Source organism: Kwoniella pini, chromosome 10 (assembly GCF_000512605.2).
Source record: "Kwoniella pini CBS 10737 chromosome 10, complete sequence".
Taxonomy (NCBI): Eukaryota; Fungi; Basidiomycota; class Tremellomycetes; order Tremellales; family Cryptococcaceae; genus Kwoniella; species Kwoniella pini.
In genome coordinates this window covers 394913-415618 of record NC_091725.1, presented here as the reverse complement: position 1 = coordinate 415618, position 20706 = coordinate 394913, and the positions used below count along the sequence as shown (strand labels likewise).

Genomic DNA, 20706 nt, shown 5'->3' with positions numbered 1-20706 from the left:
GAGTATCGGTGATATCTGGGCAATTGAAACCGAGATGCCGAGATCCGAAGGTGTTATTTTGATTTCTGTTCAAAAGCTTATCGCATTTTGCCGAAGTTGTTTAATTGAGTCAATTCACATTTGAAGATCTATAAAAGCTTGATGCATTTACATTACATTTGAACATTTGAATTTTCCTATTCCAAAAAAAATCCTTCCAAATCGACAAACAATCACTTTGATCTTACTCATTCTATTTCATCTAAAACTCAAGTCTAAACGGTTTTTTTTGCTAAAATGACATATTTACCTACACCACCTTCAGAACCTAATTCAGATAGAGGAACAAAAACAAAAACAGAAACAGAAATAGAAATAAAATCAAAATCAAATATAAGTTCAAAAGAAGCTACAATATATTTACATACACCATTTCATCCAAAAGCAGAAGAATATGCAAAATCCAAATTTGGTAAAATAATTAGACCTGAAGATGAGAATTTTAATGAAATTTTTCCACAAACAGATGGAATTTGTTAGTTTTTTTTCTCTCCTTTTTGTGATTTTCATTATTTTGTTTATTTTGATCTTTTTAGACATTTTTTAATTATAATATATATATATATATATAATTTGAGAATGAAAAACAAAATGAAAAAAATGAAATTAATTAATTTTGATATTTTTTTTTTAATTCTTTTAGTACTTCGTGTAGGAAATTTAACTCGTGATATGATTTTAAAAGCAAATAAACTTCAAATTATTTCTAGAAATGGAGTTGGAATTGATAATATACATATTGAAACTGCTAAAGAACGTGGAATTACAATTACAAATTGTCCTGGAGGTAATGCTCAAGTAAGCGTTGAATATTTCCTTTTATATACTTCTATATTACTAAAATTTGAGATGTTCGATAATGGAAATGGTTGAATTCAGATATAGGATATAGGATATAGGATATTCATTTTGATTCAAAAAATTAAAGCTAATTATTTTAATTAATTTTTTTTTTAGGCAGTAGCAGAATTAGCATTAACATTAACTTTAACATTACTTCGTAGAGTAGTTGAAATTGATAATAGAATTAGATTAGGTGAAAAAGTAACTTCAATAAAAGCATTATCACCTGGATTATTTGGTAAAACAATTGGATTAATTGGAATGGGTGATATTTCTTATGAATTTTCAAAATTATTATTATCATTTAATTGTAAAATTCTAATTTATTCACCTACTTCAAATTTAAAAAAATGGACTTTAGAAGATGATCCAAATTCAAAATATTCTTCATTTATAATACCTCATAAAAGAATTTTAAATTTAAATGAATTATTAAAAAATTCTGATGTAATTTCAATTCATTGTCCTTTAAATGAAAAAACAAAAGGATTAATTGGAAAAGAAGAATTTAAAAAAATGAAAAAAAATTCAATAATTATTAATACTGCAAGAGGTGGTATAATAAATGAACGTGAATTAGAAAATGCTTTAGAAAATAATTTAATTTCAGGTGCTGGAATTGATGTTTGGGAAATTGAACCTGCTTTTGGTGATACAATGGGAAAATTAGGTAAATTAAAAAATACAGTTGTTTTACCTCATTTGTAAGTTTTTTTTATATTTTTTCATTCCCCCCCCCCCTTTCATTCTACATTAAATGTAAATTTTAAAAAATCATATTTTTCTAATAAAGAAGAAATGAAGGCTGATTATATTGTGGGATAAAATTGTAGAGGAGGAAGTACGGATTCAGTTACTTTAGAAGGTTGTATGACTGCAATTGATATTATGGCGGATTACTTTGATGGTAAACCGATTAAGAATAGAGTGATATAATGCTGTTATACCACAACATAAAAGAATACATGAATGACATAGATGCGTAAATTCAAAATCGTACTTATAATGTAGCTTGCAATGAGCATGCTGATTCAATGACTTTGCCCTCAAGTAATGTTCATTCCGAATACTTGTCTGCAACATCACCAATATGTCTTGCACCAAGTCATGGCTATACTGCGCTGACCCAATGTATAATCATAAAACCGTGAGTCATAAACCTATCGTGGTATAATCATCTTTAGGTGGTGTTGCGCATGCTATCTTGTACAGTTGTCCATATGCTCGTCAGGTTATTGACTAGGATCTTGCAGGACCACAAGAAGGTATTTATCGTCTATGAAAAGATCAGTGATAAGCTGGAGTTCAAATCTCAACGCCTCACTCAGCTAACATACCAGGCGTGATAATCAATTCATGTTTCTTTGTCCGTATTCTCATGAATTTCAGTTCGTCCTAAAACATTCCCAAGAATCGATCAGCTATAAGTATGATAGCAATAGCAGAACAATTGATATCACAGCTGATAATATGAGATACTTACACTATCTTCACAATCAGATAAAGCTTTCCCGACTTTTTCAACAATCTCTTCAACAGCTTTAGCATATTTCTTTCCTGATTCACCCTCAAATACGTTTCCATTAGTTTGTACTATTCCTCCTGTGTTTTCTCCATCCATTTGACCATTCGATTTTGATGAAGAGGAAGAAGAAGAAGAGGAGGAGGATCTTGAGAGTATCATTACTCCTTTTACATTTCTATAAGCTGATAATCTAGATAAAGTAGATTCTATTTCTGGTGGTGGAGGTGATTGGACTGGTAGTGAATCTAATGATAAAGTGTGTTGGGAGGTTGAAGAAGGTAATTGATCGGTAGACATTACGAAGTGTATCGGGTTCGTATCTGTAGGGATTTGTAGTAGTGGGTCCCTGTTCCTGTTCTGACTGCCTAAATCGTATTCGTCTGGCTTCTCTAATCTGCTATGTGTAGATGAATGAAGACATATATATGTTTGTTATTGTTATTCAAGTTATACGTTGGACCAATATAGTGGAGGTCAATGCTTACTGTATATTACACTGACTTCGGAGAATGCCGGAATTTGACTGAATGTGGCTCATTTTTCCATTCGGAAGGGACATCTTACAAGATTTCGATGATCATTTTGACTTTTCAGTCGTATTAAGGTGTAAATAATTAACATTATCAGCTACATCTCGAGTTCCTCATCATATACTTCCACATTCTTGACAGACAATCAAATAATCACAATGAGTGTAAGTTAGCTGACGGCGATGTAATCTCTTACTACGTATATCTGATTTCATTCGTCCTCTCTGTAGCTTCCACGAACTATCCTTCGATCAGCTCGAGCATCTTCATCCAGACTTGTCCTTGCTCGACCATTATCAACTTCTAGACCTATTTTCTCTGAAGTTGCCGAATCTTCTTCAAGTTCAAATACACCTATATCTCCTAAAATATCTCCTATCGTTGATCAAATTTCAAGTTTAACATTATTGGAAGTATCGGAATTAGTTAGCGCTCTTAAGGTGAGTTTGGGTTTTCAATGAAATGATTATCATGATGAGTGGAAGTCAGAATGAAGATAATAGAAGAGGAATGTCTGAGAGTGGTAGAATGTTTTCAAAGCTAATTATTCATAATTGAAAATCAGACCAAATTAAACATAACGGAAATTGCTTTACCCGCTGCATCTGCTGCTCCTACAGCATCCGCATCATCATCAGCAGAATCTGCTGAACCTGCTGAAGAGAAACCAAAAGAAAAGACAATCTTTACTGTTAAATTAGAGAAATTCGAAGCTACTGCTAAAGCAAAGATTATTAGAGAGGTTAAGGCTATTATGCCTAATATGAACTTGGTAGAGGTGAGTCAAGGTTTTTAGAACATCATATCCAGTGTCGGATTGTCGAAAAATCTTGGAAGATATCGTCATTGACGGGCGTTGGTCTGTATCAAATTGACGTTTGAGGAAAATTGGAAGATGAACGGAAAGCGTGTATTTTGACCGATGCTAGGACTCGTTGAAAAGCGTTCCACGATGACGAGGATGGAGATGTCGATGACTGCGAAGAAACACTGATAACACCATGCTGATGCTTTGTTCCTCCTTTTAGGCCAAGAAATTCGTTGAATCAGTCCCACAAACAATCAAAGAGAACTTACCAAAAGAAGAAGCGGAGAAATTGCAAAAGACATTACAAGATCTTGGTGCTACTGTATCACTCGTATAGATTTAAGTCAATCAAAAGGGATTATGAGATTATTCCGGATATACAATGCATATGCAACACTTTTCGCATTGAGATAAATGAACGGTGGTCAGGTAGGCGGAAGGAGGAATTTTTTGAAGGGATTCAGTTGTACGATGGTTAAAGCCCCTTATTCGTCATTTTTCGTGTCATTGAATACTTCGCATCTATCATATAGTCTCGCTGTGTCACAATAGAGTGAACTTACCCAAGGACATTGCCAGAATATGAGTTGCAATGCTTTATATCATTATATCAATGATTTTCCGACCTAATAAGGTTGAATATAGCTAGCTTATCACGTGATTTGCGCGTATGGTGTTGAATCAGGGGATTCCTTTATTTGGTTGTTGTTGTGCTGTTCGTGTTTTTGACCGTACTATTAACTTCTATATCAAATAGATACATGTTATCATCACCACCTATAGACTGATTGACAGAAATTTAAGGTCATCTGGAATCGAAAGGTCTTGCTAGTTAATAGACAGACCTCCCAATGCGATCTTATCTGGTCTTTCAAGCTCAAATTGAAAATCGATAATACCTAAAAGCGAAAATTAGAGTGAAAATGGCACCTTCAATATCAACTTCAACAACTCATCACGCATTAGTTATTGATGCAGGATCTTCTGGATCAAGATTACAAATTTATTCATGGAGAGATCCAGATTTAGAAAGAGCAGAAATTTTACAAGAAGTTTCACAAGCAATTAAAACTCCTGAATCATTAGGTAAATCAAGATGGTGGTGGAAATCAAATTATAGAGGTAAAGGTAAAGAAAGTGAACATTTAATGGAATCTAAAGCTCTTAGAAGATTAGTCAGAGTAGGTAAAGGTGTTGAAGGTGAAGATTGGGTAAAAAGGGTAGAACCTGGTTTGTTTTTGTTTCTATTTTTGTTTTTGTTGATATTTAATCAAGTCTTTTAGCTCATTTTTATGAATGAACTGTATAGGAATATCAACTGTTCGACCTGAAGAAATACCTCAATATCTTGCACCTTTACTCTCTCATGCACTACGGCATATACCACCTTCACAACATTCCTCTACACCAATTTATATTCTAGCTACAGCAGGCATGCGTTTGTTACCTGAATCAACACGTGAAGCAATACTTAAAGCTTCTTGCGAACTGATCAAAGACGAATATCCTTTCATGGTAGAAGGACCTTCATCTTCTGGACCGTGCGGAGAGAATGTCAGAGTTATAAGTGGTGAAGAAGAAGGAATGTGGGGTTGGGTAGCTGTAAATTATTTAATGGATGGATTTGGTCATGCTCCTTCTTTACCCTCTTCATCATCTTTAAAATCACAATCGATATTACCAAGTATAGAAGATTCAAAAGATTCAACATTATTACCTTTAGCACCATTAGCAGAAGCACCACCAAATAGTTTACACGATAGTGTTACTCCTGTAGATATAAATCATCATTCTCCAACATTTGGATTTTTAGATATGGGAGGAGCTTCAACTCAATTAGCATTTTCACCTTCACCTAATGAAATTGCTTTATCAAATTTTCCTGAAGAAGAATTACATAAAATTCAATTACGTTTATTATCTGGTGAAAATGTTGAATGGCCTGTTTTCGTTGCTAGTTGGTTAGGATTTGGTACAAATAAAGCAAGAGAAAGATATTTAAATTATTTAATTGAAAATTGGAAAATTGAAAATAAAGATTTTGAAATATCTGGAACAGAATTTCAACAATCTATAAAAGATCCTTGTTTACCTTTAAACTTAGAATATGAGTTAAAAAATCTTGACGATTCTAATTTAAAAGGAATAAAAATTAAAGGTATAGGAGATTTTTCAAAATGTTTAAATAATTTAACTCCTTTATTAGAACATTCAAAACCTTGTCCTACTGAACATTGTTTATTTGCTGGACTTCCAACACCTCATATTGATTTTGAAAAAAATGATCAAAGAGGTTTTATAGGTATAAGTGAATATTGGTATACTTCACAACAAGTTTTAGGTTTAGGTGGAATTTGGGATTGGGGTGAATGGGAAAAGGGTATGAATTCTTTTTGTTCAAGAGATTGGAATGATATTCAAAAACAAGTGGGAGATGAAAAAGGTTGGAGAGGTGCTGAGGTAGGTCTACTTTTGCGATTGATTAATTATCCGATGATTTCGAATTTCCCCTTGAGATGATAAGCTAATATCAGCTATCCATACTTAGGTTGATCTTTCCAGACTTCAACTGCAATGTTTCAAAGGTGCATGGATATCTAACGTACTTCATGAAGGTATTGGTATACCTAGATTAGTTGATGCAGGTGGTAATTCAACTCTTACAGGTGGAGATTTAGGAGAAACAAATGAAGAAGCTGAAAGAAGAGCTAGAGAAAAAGGTTTATTTGAAAGTTCAAATAAAAAAACACATTTTCAAAGTATGGACGAAATTGGTGAAACAGCAATAAGTTGGACTTTAGGTAAAATGGTAATTGAAGCTTCAAAAGCTATTCAACCACGTTCAAATTATAAAGAAAATATTTGGTCTTATAAAATTAAAAATATAGGAGGATTAGAAGATAAATTACAAAAAATTGGAATTCAAACTCTTTGGGCATATGGTTTTATTTCTTTTTTTATACTTGCTTGTTTATTTAATTTTATTCGTAAAAAAATTAATTTTAATAATAATAATAATAATAAAAATCAAAAAGGTAAAAGAAATAGAAAATCAAGTATTAATCTTATAAATAATAATCTTGAAGAAGGTTTTTTATCAGATTCTTCAAATTCAATAATTTCATTAAATGGAAATGGAAATGGAAGAACAAAATTTAAAACTATTCCTTCAAAATTTAGATTAATAACTTTTAAATTAAGTAATTTAATTAAAAAAAAATTAATTTTACCTTTTATAAGTAATAATAACAATAATAATAATTCAAGAAATAATTTAATACCACTTACAAATAATGGATTAATATCAACATTAACAATAACAATAAATTCTGATAATTTAAATCCTTCTTCAACTAATTTAACTGGTTTTTTTATACCTGGTTATTCTAATGGAAATTTAAATTCAAATTCAAATTCAACAGAAATAAACTTATCTACATCTACATCTAAATCATCAAATAATAACAATAATAATAATAATTCAAATTCACCACCTAGAAAAACAAATTCAAGATCAGGTAAATCACGTCAAATTAATTCTTCTTCTTCTTCTTCTTTTTTATCTTCTTCTTGGGAAAAATCATTAAATAATTCATCAAATGGAATTTCAAATTCAAATGGAGTAGGAGGAGGTTGGAATGATCCTCCATCTAATCTTTTTATTGATGAAAATCCTTTATCAACATCAATTGGTAGATCAAGAGAATCAACTTTTAATAATAATAATAATAATAATAATAATATAAATACAACAAAAGCAATGTCAAGAAATAGTTCAAGAGTAAATTTAAGTGAATTAGGTTTAGCTCAAAGAAGTACAAGTAGAGCAGGAACACCTGCTTTTGATGATAATCATTAAATTAATGTATGTAAAAAAAAAGGAAATACGATGAACAATCTGTATTTCTTGTAAATATTATTTAAACAATAATTCACATCATTATGCATGCAACACAGTCAATTTATAACTTCTCTCGTTTTCCTACCTTTTTTTTATCTAAATTTTGAAAACTCCAAGATCGAATTAGGTTATATAGTGGTATCGCATTCGAAATCAGATATAAATATATATATGCTATAAGGTTCATTATATCTCACAAGCCGGAAGCTAGATATACTATACAAACCAATAAGATGAAGATTTAAAGATATCACAAGCCATTTGATAGTCAGCCATCACGCATCGTACAAATGTTCAGGTGATTCAGGTTCCACTACTAATTTACCGTGTCTTTTCTTTCCTAACAATCGCTTCACCTGAAAGCGATGTCAGAGGGCTGTCAGCTGTATTTCGGTACTCTTTCCATAGCTTACCTCAGCCCACACCAATTCTCTCAATTTAGTCAAATCTTGTTGTTTTTCAGGTCGATATCCCCTACATACAGAACACATGGAATGAGCTGATGATGGTCGGATTTGACGCTATAGCTCACAATAAAAGATTTCGGCTGATATTAGCAGCGTACAATGAATTATCATGTCTGTGTTCAGGTGGTCTCCTCTCGTTAATTATCCTCTGTCTGCCACTTTGTTCGAGACTTTCCATCGAGGGTATTTGCAGTTGTGGCCAAGCTTGACCGATTGCTTCCCACCCTGTAAGCATTCGTCAGATCAGCTCGCATGACGATGAGAAAGACTGCCATTGCCCTCATTGTTTTACTTACACCAGAATGAGCCTATCAGAGAACTGCATCAGCTCGTCATAGTAAAGGTCAACCAACAGCTGACTTACGACCATCAGTCTGTATTTGATTCAGATGAGAAACTCTATATGTGGTCAAATGCTTAGTGACTAGATCATATCGATGAGCGGCCCACTGGTCGAGCTGACAGGATATCACAATCTCAGCTTATACTTATTACGTGGAATTGCTAACTGACATCGTTGCCTAGGGGTGCGAGCGCAATGATTACCCGAGGAGGCTCAGGGTTGGCCAAAGCTGAAATTCGTTAATTAGCTGAATGCTCTCAATAGGGATCGCCCCGCTCACAATCCCATAATTCCAGTAGAATCTCCTTTGCATCATGATATCTCCGCTATTTTGTCAGTCAGCTGGTGTCGGTAGCAAGAATCATTCAGCAGCTTACCGCATGTACAGCCACATTGATAGCACTTGCTATATTCGGCGGCACAAACAGCTTGTCGCATGGTATAGGTGGATTCTCACACATATTTCTCCTGATCAACCTAAAATTCCATCATGGTCAGCTGCAAGTATCCCGAAACATACAATACTTTTAGCTATACCTTTTATATGTCATCATCAAGAATATACTCAACGGGAATTCTTCGACCTACATATTCACAAGATATCAGCTGTACCGGCCTTTTCATGCCTGACTAAATTTCAGCTGACTTACCTGTCTGCCCAGGCTGACTTCTTCCAACGCTCTCACGAAGCTCTTCTCCTCAGCGATCAGAGCCCAAGAATAAAGTCGCTGAGTGAGCATATCCCACGGCTGCCAACCTTCCATTTGTGGTAGTAGCGGATCGATAATGCGAATCAGGTCTCTTCTTGGCGGTGTGACGGCGTGTTTTGGAGGAGACATCATCACGTTATGAGGGCACATATGTATGTCGCTGTGATGAACCGTGGTCGTTGGTGCTTTAGTGGGCGCGACTTGGCTCGATGGTACAGGTTTAGTCAACGTAGGCGGATAAGCATCTGGACTATCGATATAGACTGATCGTTCGGCGAATTGATTACGTCCGTCATGACTCTGAGCTTTGTGGTGCGTCGTTCCCGCTTGACTTGCATGTGCTGCATGAGCCGTATGAGTTTGCGGAATGGATTGCGAAGGTGGAGCAGGTCGATGTGATCTGACATTTTCCGAAGGGGGAGCAGGTAGATCTCTCTCGGTTGGGTCCGGTAGAGCAGCCTCAGGTAGAGGCTGTTCATGAATGACGGTCACCTCAACGTGATCAGGGCCAGCTCTGGTGTTTGAGGTACGTGATGGTCCCCTTGACCCAGCTTGTGAGTGGACGGAAGCGGAAGGGGCTCGAGTACTTGGTCTACCGTTTGGTCCAAGACCTGATTCAGTTGGAGCGAGAACGTTGATTGTCGGTCCAGTTGGCATATGATCATTACTAAGCTGGGGAAGTTCAACCTCGGAGCCCCAAGTAGGAATATCTGCTGGATTGACGTTTGTGCCACCCATACTTTTTGCCTGGGTTGAAGGTCGAGGTGTATGTTGGGAGATTGCTGTTGTTGGATCCTGCTGGGTATGCTGTGTCGGAGCCTTCTGAGTATGCTGAGAAGGTACAGCAGTAGCCACTTTCTGGGAATACGCTGTACCGTTCCGCCAAAGCGGTTGCGTTGGTGCATATCCAGATTGCACAGGATGTGCATAATGGGTAGTAGCTCTCTGATCGGCTTGGCCTGGCATATGTGACATCGACTGATATTCAGGGTAAACGATTGATCGGGTGAGACCTTGAGGCATGTGGATGCCTTGAGTGAAACCGGATGATGGCATCTCATTATAGATCAATTCGTCAAGTAGCTGAGACGGAATTTCGTGAGTGCTTCGGGACTGTTGAGTTACAGGTCGACTATGACCCATGGCCTCTACTTCGTGTTTTTCATGTTCAAGAGCAGAGAATTTGGCGTCAAATGCTGCAAGCCTTTCCATAATCTACAGGGTCCGTCAGCTCTAAACATCCGAGTAGCGAAGTACAGCCAGCGTGACTGACCTCTGTCGCCCAACCTGGTGCTCCTTGTTTAGCAGTGACCGTCTGGGCAGATAGAAGCAATCAGCTTTCTTGTTATCGTGTTACTACATATCAAGTATAATCGAAAGCGTACCTCGGCTTTCTCAGACGAACTCTTCTTCCTAGATCTTTCCTTGCTTTTACCCCTTTTATCTTTCCTCGGCGTTGACTGGTTTGACGTAGGGCGAGGCCTTTCAGGTATCATAGGCGTTTCATTGTTCTCCTCGACCTGTCGAATTGTCATATTAGCTAAACGTCGCATCTCGATACGATCAGATGACTCACTTCCGCTTGCTCCCTCAGTTCCCTTAATTCTATGACTCTAGCTCTGGCAGCTCGTTGAAGAGCTTTCTTGGCAGCGTCACCAATCAGATTTAATCTGGCAGCATCAAGAAGCTGACAAAGGGTCTCATCGTGGAATCTACTTTCAGCGACTAGCTTCTTGACATTACTGATTGTGGTGGGTGCGGCCGACTCATGGTGAGAAATCTCATCTTCCTCTTCGATTTCATTTTCATTGTCATCATGAACAGAGTTAGGTATAATCGTAGGCGTATTTTTAGTTCGCACTTGCGAGTACAGGGTGTGACCATCTGGATACTCCATGAATGTATGTTGAGATATCGCGTTTGGCGCCTGGCTTTTGCCTGTTGCCGATTTAGCTTGAGTGCGAGCTGTAGGAGCCATGGATGGTGCTTTGGGAAAGGCTGGCGCTTCGGACATAACAGTAGGAGCTTTGCTTGGAGCTTTGGTCGGTGCTCTACTGCGTACAGCGGACGGAGCGATGGAAGGGGAATTTATGTGTTCTGTAGGAGCTCGAGCCGAGGCTGGTACACGCTGTATATCACAAATTTGGTAAATCAGCTGTCAATTTTCGCCATGAAAGGAAGATTTTTCTCGGGACAAAGGAAGTGACATCAAACACTTACCGATTGGGCTGTTGAACGGTGTGCGGTATGTTGAGCACCCAATATGCCAGATTCACTTCGAGCTGCGGGCTGCCCTCCGGCATATGTAGCTTGAGGGGCTGGAGTAGGAGCCTTGGACGGTGTAGCAGTTCTAGCATCGCTGGGAATACCCGAAGCTTCCTCCTGAGCAATTGTAAGTAAGGTTAGCTCTTACTTTGGGAGTAAACTGGCCAACTATCCTCTGCTGACTCACATCTTCAACCGTCTCAACAAAGGCACTTCTATCTTCCGGTCCTCGCGGACTAATCCTCTGATCCTGTTCCAGGATCTCTAGCAAATCGGGACTCAATCCCAAGCCCAGTCCGGCACCTGCACTGTCTCGCATGACCAGAAGAGGTCGAGGTACGTTCATACCCAAGGGAACTCCGAAGGGTATTCTGAAGAAGTCTTGGGCGCTGTGTCTAGCTGAAAGAGGTATACCATTTTGGTGAAGTAGATGACCAAAAGAAGGACCGCTGTCCATTGTATCGTATGTTTGTCTAGGTCCTTTATCGTTCTCGTGAAGCATACTATTCTCCAAAGCGGCTAACATCTCCTGTTCCATTCCAATCGCCGAGTTTCGTTGAGCAGCTTCTAATTGAGCCAACGCTGCAGCTCTCGCTTGCTCCATAGCTTGAACTTGTTTCGCCTGGGCTTCAGTATGTGAGAACGGAAACTCGTGATGAGGTTTATGTTCATGAGGAGGAGCGACTCTCTCTTCTTCGTCAGAATCTGGCTTTGTGATAGGTGGATCTGGCGGTAGAGGGACTGTGGGAGGCGGCTTTCGAGTTGTATACTGCGATTTCTTCGGTGAGCCGTTTACTGCAGTGCCTCCAGTCTATCGTCCCAATCCTGCATCAGCTGACTTGAGGCGGAGGTGATTACAGCGGATTCAATGAAACTACTTACGTATTTTGATTTTGGAAGTGGGATACCCGCTGGTCCAAGCGCACTTTGTCCTTCCAAACCGAAAGTTCCCATACCTATACTGCTCATCCCACCAGGGGTTTCAGCTCCATCGCCGCCATTCGCAGCAGTGTCATGAGGTTTGGCCATCGCTCTCATACCCGCACCCCTACTCAGCACATCGCTTTCCGCTCTGTGGGCTTTTACATATTCTTCCGCTTCTTTATTTGTAAGACGGTAGCCTGCACCTAAAGCTGCGAAAGGAAGAGTGGGTGCATTGGGGTAGGCGAATGGATGTCGAGATTGTGTAGCTTCAGCCATCGACTGGGGTCCTGATAACGATAGGATACTTAGCATTGCTCTTGCTCAGAATGGAGATTGTAGAGCGGTAGCTGACGAGAAAAGTAATTGGATGTTTAAGATGAATCTAAACCAGGAAGAGAGGTGCATCAACTCACTTGAAGGATATGGTCCGAACATGCCATCTGGTATGGCGTCCTCTTCAACATTAACCCCCTGTACCCAGGGTAAAACTAACGAGAATTATCAGTGTCAGTCAACTTCCTAAAGGCAATCGCAGATTGTATAGCTCACCTTTTGCTCGTGCGCTAAATTGTGTATAATACAACACAACACAGATCAGTGTTGAAATATACAATCAATTCCACGCTACATCCTCACCCTTTTATGCTAGAAAAAAAAAGGACTTACGAAGGCGTTTTGTCTGCTCTATCACCACCAGAGCTCTTTGACTCTTTAGGCGGTGTTGATCGATGGGATATAGCTGAAGGGTAATGGTGATGAGGATTTTCAGGCAATTTTTTATTTAAACCTATAAATGAAATTGGTGATGAAGGTGGATCGTAAGTTAAGATAGTATAAGGAACAGACATGATTAGCGACATTCTGTCAATAAATTTCTGTATACAGTAAAGAATAGTAAAATGAGTTAATTTGATTGAGAAAGGATATATGACATGTGAGTAAGGATCTCAACATTCCGAGATGAGTAAGAATATATATATCTGAAGTCATCTAAGATACTGTCAAAGTACTTTAAGATGCTAAATCACCGGATTCGGCGTACAATAGTAAATGAGACTATATGGAATGGTGATGAAGGGGTCAAGGGGGTTCATTGTTCTCCGTTATAGGGGAACTATGATTTTATCAAATTTCTCTCGGACTTGAGGGTATATTGTCAAGGGGGTTTAGTCTACACAGTCTAAACAGCCAACAAAGGTGGAAAGGTCTAGGAAATGGAAGGAGTTGTTGAAACTTGACGAAGGATGGGAATGATAAACTCACCATAATCTACAATTTCTATTTTTTCTTCAACTCGCCTTGGTACTTCCCCTTTATCAGCCGCATAAGTTTTCGTACTTCTCAAAACTTTAGTTGCCATATTTTTAAAGGGTTCAACAATAAAAGTTAAAGGCATCCAAATGATCAAGATACTCTTTTGGTTGAAACAAATATAATAAGTAAGAAGAAAGAAAAGAAACAAGAACAATAAAGTGAGTTTGAATTGATTGATGAATGATGGTAGATTATCGTTCAACCGTTTACTGATTGTATATTTTCAGGTACACATAAAAGAGTGATCAATGCGTTAGTATATAAGATTATCAATTCAAGAGAAGAGGTAGTATATTTCATCCATGCATATATCCTCCATTGGAATAATGCAACTCTATGAGTTGGATTAAAATTCGCCTCAACCTTGAATTATACATGCCTCTACGACGCCTTTCTAGCGGAGTACGAAGTACTGAAGCTATCATTAAGTAGCGGACAATCCATGGAGAAATTTCCAGCTCCATCTTGTATGGGTCCTTTGGGTTGTTTCCACTATACGAATGTGGGATATGATGGCTTCACATTCCTTTGAATCACTTGTCTCTTCGTCTTAATTGGAATTTGCACTTTCCTCAGTCTATCAGTGAGTAAGTTGTGAAAATTGTAACTTCTCTTCACCCTTGAGATTGTCAGTATCATGCACGAGCATCAAAGGCATATTTGAGTTGGTGTGTATGTGTATGAGTGGGAGAAAAAGGAATACGAAGAAGAAACAAAACATTATGTGATTTACCAAGTGACGCGTGAATAGATAGCACGAAGAAGAGTCGTCTAACACATTGCAGCTGGAATACGTGGCATTTCCGACGGCACGTTCTGAGCCGTTTCTGAAGAAACACTTTGACACATACTATAATCTGCCTAATGCAAAAATTACGCCTTCGCCTTCGTCATGCCAAAATCGGAAATGCCTAGAGTTCTCGTTCATTTGGTTTCATTTTAATGTTTTGTATGCTATATAAGAATAACTAATACTATCTCCTTTCCCTTCCCTAGAATCAGAATGCAAGCCAGAAAGAAAAAGCGATTACAGAATGACATCAAAAGATCTGTATAATGAAACTTCCGATATTTGTCACCTCCGTATACTCTGTTCCTTCTTCCTTTTTATCCTAAAATCCTACTCAATGCTTAGTTACCTTGTTCCTTGAGGGATTTCTCGTGTTTGGCCTTGACATCATCAATACCACCAACCATGTAGAAGGAGTTTTCGGAGATGTGATCGTGTTTACCTTCAAGGATCTCCTCGAAAGCGACAATGGTTTCCTTGAGGGGTACCAATCGACCTTCAATACCAGTGAAAACTTGAGCTACAGCGAAAGGTTGAGACATGAATCTTTGAATCTTTCTAGCTCTCTCTACGGTAAGTTTGTCCTCTTCTGACAATTCATCCATACCCAAAATGGCAATGATATCTTGAAGAGATTTGTAAGATTGGAGGATTTGTTGAGTTCGGGTAGCAATGTTGTAGTGTTTTTGACCAACAACTCGAGGATCCAACATTCGGGATTTGGAATCAAGAGGGTCTACGGCGGGTAGATACCCAATTCGGCAATGGATCGGGACAACACAGTGGTGGCATCCAAGTGCGCGAAAGTGGTGGCAGGAGCAGGATCAGTCAAATCATCGGCAGGTACGTATACGGCTTGTACTGAAGTGATAGATCCCTTTTTGGTGGTGGTAATTCGCTCTTGCATACCACCCATATCGGTGGAAAGGGTAGGTTGGTATCCTACAGCGGATGGGATACGACCTAACAAGGCAGATACTTCGGAACCGGCTTGGGTGAATCGGAAAATGTTGTCAATGAACAACAACACATCTTGTCCCTCTTCGTCTCTGAAGTATTCGGCGATGGTAAGACCAGTAAGGGCAACTCGGGCTCGAGCTCCAGGGGGTTCGTTCATTTGACCGAACACTATTGAGAATCATTAGCAAACCAAGTCTAGTCTAATCTCTTCATTGAGGGCTGACTCACCAAGAGCTACCTTGGAGTCACCTTCGAGGTTGATGACACCGGTTTCTCTCATTTCGTGGTACAAATCGTTACCTTCTCTGGTTCTCTCACCGACACCGGTGAATACGGAGTAACCACCATGGGCCTTGGCGATGTTGTTAATCAATTCTTGAATCAATACGGTTTTACCGACACCGGCACCACCGAAAAGACCAATCTTACCACCTCTGGCGTAAGGGGCAAGGAGATCGACGACTTTGATACCGGTTTCGAGTACTTCGGCTTGGGTAGATTGGTCGACGAATTCAGGAGCATCGGCGTGGATAGGGGCTTCCTTAACTCCCTTGATAGGACCTCTTTGATCGATGGGTTGACCAATGACGTTCATGATTCGACTGTATGGACCGTAGCTTATCAGTACGAGCTCGATCGGTAGGGATGAGGCTCGTGGAAAAAGGCTAACTTACCCAAGGGTAGCGGGACCGACTGGGATCTTGATGGGAGCACCAGTGTCAACGACTTTTTGACCTCTAACGAGACCACCGGTACCGTCCATAGCAATACATCTGACGGTGTTTTCACCCAAGTGTTGAGCGACCTCAAGGACTAATCGACCTCCTTCAGGTTTTTCTTGACCCTCAGCGAATTGCACATCGAGGGCGTTAAGAATAGGAGGAAGGTTGTCAGAGTCGAAGTGGACATCGACGACGGCACCGATAACGGTTTTGATAGCACCGGTTTGGAGGTTGGAGGGGGTAGCGTAGGTTCTGGTAGAGTTTACGGCTGCAATAAAAGAGTAAAATGTTATTAGCTATCTAGTTGAAAAAAATCCGGCCGAAATAATCCGTAACATCTCCAAACACTCCTTCCTCGATCACATCCTTCTCGATCTTCACGATCTAAACTGTTTCACGTATGTAGAGATTCCACTCACAAGTTTTAGGAACTTGGACTCTAGAAGAAGAAGCAGCGAACTTTGGGAGAACGTTTGAAGCTTGGTTGGCAGCGGTGGTGAAGAAAGCCGCGTTGGCACGGGCGTTTCTGAGCTGTTGACCACCTCGTCTTGAGAGACGGATAGCTGATCTAGAGACGAGAGTCATTTTGATGATATATCCTTTTCTTCCGTAAGGAGAGGTTTTAAAGAAGAAGGGGGAAGGGTAGATGAGAATTGAATTAAAGGTTTAATTGGAAAGAGAGTAAGATGGAAGGTGGTAGTGGTGGTGGTGGGGGGGATACGCTACGCTGGTTGGGTGAATGGTAAATTACTATGGTGAGTATTGGTAGGATTATACGGAGAACTCACCTAAGGGTTCGGAGCGATGCGGCATTTTGGAATACGGAGTTTATTTTTGTGGCATTTGAATCAAAGTGTTTAAGCCGTCTCTACCACCGGCGATCTCCACTCTTCTTCTATTTGTAGCTTAAGCTTACTTCAAAAATAAGTTGAACAGATGCATGCATCTCGCCTTCATCTAAAGCTCCTGTGGATATTCAAAAGGAGCATACATAACAAAGTACTTGATAGCTCCATCACAGTCCTGAATAGGTCATATCCTTCATCATGTCTACTATCACACGCCGACTATTCTCATCTTCTTCAATTACACGATCAACAGCATTCGAAAACACCCTTCCCCTGGATCTATCTTCTCCTGTTCACGCCAAACATTTACCAAGGGTACTTCAAAGACGAATAGCCAAGAAGGTATTTCAAACTGAAGGAGAATTACAATCCAATATAAATATACAAAATCCATTTTTACCACAAAGATTAGGTAGAAGGACAGATTCAGAAATAACAGGAGAACCAAGATATCATTGGAAAAAACCATCAATTTCGAATAGAAGACAAAAACAATTATTACAATTTTACCCTCCTATAGATTTACCTATTTCAACGAAATCATCATCATCAATAACATCTCAATCTAGACCTGTTAAATGGAATAAAGAATTAACCATAAATTGGGTTGGTCAATTACCTCAAAAACGACTTGAAAAACAAATATCACCTGAAAATGAAATTTTACCTGAAATCAAAAGTTTATATAGTGGTAGAAAACAAATGTTTAAAGGACATAAGAATGAAAGAAATAGAGAACAAAAATTGAAAGATAGACAAGTAAGATTGGATGGTATGGAAAAGAGAATTAGAGAATGGAGACAGGTAAGTCGACGGATTTCTGAGACATCGATAAAAGTTAGTAAACTGATGAATTATCTTATTTGGCAATAGGGTCGAAACGATGAGAAAGCCAGAAACAGACCCTCATTACCGTTCTAAACATTAAACATTCATCGAATCACGACAATATGACAGATGTTCATGTACATTAATGCATAGCATATATCACAGGATTCGATATTTATCGTTCCGTGTCAACTTTGCTGTCAGATGACACGCTCGTACTGATTACACAATTGCTACTTCTCGTTGTCTGTCTAGGAGATTATCACGTTCAGCTTATCGTTTGTCTGTTCTGATAAGTCTTTCTAATCCAGTGAAATCCGGTACAGGAATCCAATCTCTATAAGAATGTACGATGGGCCAATCCCCTTCATACATAACTGAAGAGTTTATAACTCTATTTCGTCGAATTTCTAATAAAACTACAGCACCAATATCTAACTTTTCATCATTTATCTGACTTGTTTGAGGATCATCAGATGTCGAATTAAATCCTTGAATTTTGAAATTATCACCAACTTTCAAACCAATTCTAATAATATCAATTAAACCACAATTAGAAGTTTTTCTAAAAAGTAATTGAAATTCAAATTCAAAAACTTTTTTATTTTCATTATTTTTTAATTCTAAAATTGTTCTACTTATAATAGGTATAATTTTAACAGATTCAATAATTAAATTAGGTTTTAAAATTGATATTTTTGTTAAAATTAAATTTTCAATTAATTTCCAATTTTTATTTTTATTTTTTAATTTATTATCAAAAATATTTAATCTTATTTTATTTTCTCCAAATTTTGAAAGATAATTAAAAGGATGTAATAAAATCCAATCATTTTTATCTTCTTTTAAAAATCTAAAAGCAACATTTTCAATTATTTCATTTGATTTGATTTGAATTAAAATTTCAGATAATGTTTTATGTCCAATTTGAATATTGTTCTCTCGATTATCTCCTTCGTCCTTAGTAGAAGTAGAAGGAATTGATAAAAAAATATTAATATTTTTACATTTTTCATTGATTGATGTACTTTGTTTTCCAAAAAAATGAAATAATTCATATCCTCTTTCTCTTAATAATCTAATATTTAATTCAACAATTTCAATAATTTTTTCCCATCCTTTTGTTTTTTCATTTATTGATTTATTTATAATTTTAAAAAGTACTTTATGAAATCTTTCAAAGTTATATTCCATATAATCTTGTGAGGTAATTAACTTTCGTTCACTAGAGATTTTCAAGCATGAGCAATTTTTAAGTTTGATTCGATGAGGTGAAGCTTGCCATTCTTGAAGTTGCTTTTTTGTTTCTTCAACATTGGTAGTTGGCCTATCATTAGTCTGGTAACTATGCGCCATTTCATGATTAGGATGACTGAGAGATATCTTGCCAGGGACAGGGGAAGAAAATGACAACCTATTGATATCCTCGCCGAGTGCGGATGAGGATGAAGAGGTTGATTGACCGGATCTTCTGCCGCTTTTCCAAATGTTATCATAATGCGGTGGCATTGCACTGTAGTGTTGACTGAAGTATCGATGGTCAAAGGGTGTACTTCTGGGAGGGATTCGATTGATCACTCGAACTACTAGAATGGTTCGATAGGTATAAACCTTTTCCGATTGTAGTAAGTCGAACGAGTTCTAGCAAACAAGCAAGAAGACGCATCACAGTCATGTGTCATATATATGTGACTTTGAGTCGAAGGCTTTAAAAGTGTTGACGCAGAACACAAAGGTATGTCGAAATCAAAGGAAATGCAGGGGTGGAAAGGTAAAGGGATGGAAAATGTATCGTCACTCATCTAAATTCCGAATAAATCGTATAGAAGATTTTCAAAAATCTAACCATCCCGATACGCAATCAGTACCGAGTCATATTGTATGCCCACTTCCGCAAGTCGCATAGAGCATGGATGCATGACCTGATACTGGAATGATCAGTTCCTTTTGTCCCTTGATACATTAGGTACTCTGGGAACCTCCTTATCTACGTCAGATGCATTGTTTTCAGTATAAAAGGAGTTAGGATGAATAGTATGATATAAAGCATTTACAGCTTGATGTAGTTCAAGTATTTATTCATCGTCACCGTCATCATCATCATCATCTTCTTCTTCTTCTTGATGATACTTCCCGAATCTTCTCTTGTAGAAAGTCCAAGAGAAGTTGAGAAAGAGCTCATTGAGCTGATTTGACTGTTGGTACCATATTGAGCGGCTGACTAGGCTTCTGAGCTATTTTGAACTGTATGAGCGGACGTATGGAGAGATGAGAGGTTCGAGCGAAGAGTGTCAGAACCTTCATCACACGGCGGGCTGAAGGTAGCACAAGCCATGATATTTGTGTCGGGTTTCATAAGGTTGATATGTAGCCTATACCAATGGCAGGCTTTGTGACGATTCGAGTCGCTCCAAGGATTAAATGACAAATTGCTGGTTTTTAAGTATCCCTTCTTTAGTTGACCTGATGGGCATCAGTAGCGGTACATCGGAGTTCGATTGAATCACTAATGAAATCCTAGACTTTCTAGAAGTGCTTCAAAGTCGTGACTGCGGCGACTGGATGAATGACATGAACTTTATTGCGATGACCGGAGCATGACCTGTTGGAGAAAATAGGATTCTTGAGACTAGGCCTTCATCCCTGAAATGAAACTGCACAACTCAATGGAAATCATGCTGGTTTCATTGCTATCAACAAACGTTTCGATTCACGCGGTCTATTTCGAATCCCGCTTAGACGATGCATGTGATGATACACTTCGTCAACTTGTCTCGCAATAATTGATTAAGCATACTTTTTCAGAACGCCACTCATATCGTGCCTCATTCGATTCCCCTCTACAATGATTTCTTAGGGTGGAGGTTGAACAGATCATCTCATGACGTT

At 38.2% G+C, this 20706-nt stretch overlaps 9 protein-coding genes across 9 annotated transcripts; 4 read left to right on the top strand and 5 right to left on the bottom strand.

Moving 5' to 3' along the window:
• Positions 1-276: 276 nt before the first annotated feature.
• Positions 277-1818, top strand: I206_106955 (uncharacterized protein; the record flags this gene model as incomplete). The annotated part of the gene is made up of 4 exons (XM_019157223.1): positions 277-514; positions 683-837; positions 997-1586; positions 1716-1818. The coding sequence occupies 4 exons, from the start codon at positions 277-279 to the stop codon at positions 1816-1818; spliced, it is 1086 nt and encodes a 361-aa protein (XP_019009941.1).
• A 296-nt stretch (positions 1819-2114) lies between these two features.
• I206_106954 (uncharacterized protein) lies at positions 2115-2704 on the bottom strand (the record flags this gene model as incomplete). The annotated part of the gene is made up of 3 exons (XM_019157224.1): positions 2115-2158; positions 2220-2277; positions 2366-2704. 3 exons carry the CDS (start codon positions 2702-2704, stop codon positions 2115-2117), a joined length of 441 nt encoding a protein of 146 aa, XP_019009942.1.
• Positions 2705-3095: 391 nt separating this feature from the next.
• Positions 3096-4082, top strand: I206_106953 (mitochondrial 54S ribosomal protein bL12m; the record flags this gene model as incomplete). Its single annotated transcript, XM_019157225.1, has 4 exons — positions 3096-3101; positions 3168-3377; positions 3503-3715; positions 3966-4082. 4 exons carry the CDS (start codon positions 3096-3098, stop codon positions 4080-4082), a joined length of 546 nt encoding a protein of 181 aa, XP_019009943.1.
• Positions 4083-4668: 586 nt separating this feature from the next.
• On the top strand, positions 4669-7604 carry I206_106952 (uncharacterized protein; the record flags this gene model as incomplete). The annotated part of the gene is made up of 3 exons (XM_070203433.1): positions 4669-4975; positions 5055-6205; positions 6294-7604. 3 exons carry the CDS (start codon positions 4669-4671, stop codon positions 7602-7604), a joined length of 2769 nt encoding a protein of 922 aa, XP_070059534.1.
• A 317-nt stretch (positions 7605-7921) lies between these two features.
• Positions 7922-13215, bottom strand: I206_106951 (uncharacterized protein; the record flags this gene model as incomplete). The annotated part of the gene is made up of 19 exons (XM_070203432.1): positions 7922-8002; positions 8060-8120; positions 8179-8338; positions 8410-8421; positions 8478-8571; positions 8627-8685; positions 8737-8782; positions 8834-8933; positions 8994-9040; positions 9107-10381; positions 10440-10481; positions 10552-10686; positions 10743-11294; positions 11387-11548; positions 11619-12242; positions 12314-12642; positions 12769-12843; positions 12905-12918; positions 13022-13215. The coding sequence occupies 19 exons, from the start codon at positions 13213-13215 to the stop codon at positions 7922-7924; spliced, it is 4062 nt and encodes a 1353-aa protein (XP_070059533.1).
• A 1585-nt stretch (positions 13216-14800) lies between these two features.
• I206_106950 (ATP synthase subunit beta, mitochondrial) lies at positions 14801-15172 on the bottom strand (the record flags this gene model as incomplete). Its single annotated transcript, XM_070203431.1, has 1 exon — positions 14801-15172. One exon carries the CDS (start codon positions 15170-15172, stop codon positions 14801-14803), a length of 372 nt encoding a protein of 123 aa, XP_070059532.1.
• A 23-nt stretch (positions 15173-15195) lies between these two features.
• On the bottom strand, positions 15196-16726 carry I206_106949 (ATP synthase subunit beta, mitochondrial; the record flags this gene model as incomplete). Its single annotated transcript, XM_019157228.2, has 4 exons — positions 15196-15587; positions 15648-16021; positions 16094-16409; positions 16561-16726. The coding sequence occupies 4 exons, from the start codon at positions 16724-16726 to the stop codon at positions 15196-15198; spliced, it is 1248 nt and encodes a 415-aa protein (XP_019009946.2).
• A 461-nt stretch (positions 16727-17187) lies between these two features.
• I206_106948 (mitochondrial 54S ribosomal protein mL59) lies at positions 17188-17910 on the top strand (the record flags this gene model as incomplete). The annotated part of the gene is made up of 2 exons (XM_019157229.1): positions 17188-17793; positions 17863-17910. The coding sequence occupies 2 exons, from the start codon at positions 17188-17190 to the stop codon at positions 17908-17910; spliced, it is 654 nt and encodes a 217-aa protein (XP_019009947.1).
• A 180-nt stretch (positions 17911-18090) lies between these two features.
• I206_106947 (uncharacterized protein) lies at positions 18091-19326 on the bottom strand (the record flags this gene model as incomplete). The annotated part of the gene is made up of 1 exon (XM_019157230.1): positions 18091-19326. The coding sequence occupies one exon, from the start codon at positions 19324-19326 to the stop codon at positions 18091-18093; it is 1236 nt and encodes a 411-aa protein (XP_019009948.1).
• Positions 19327-20706: the final 1380 nt, after the last annotated feature.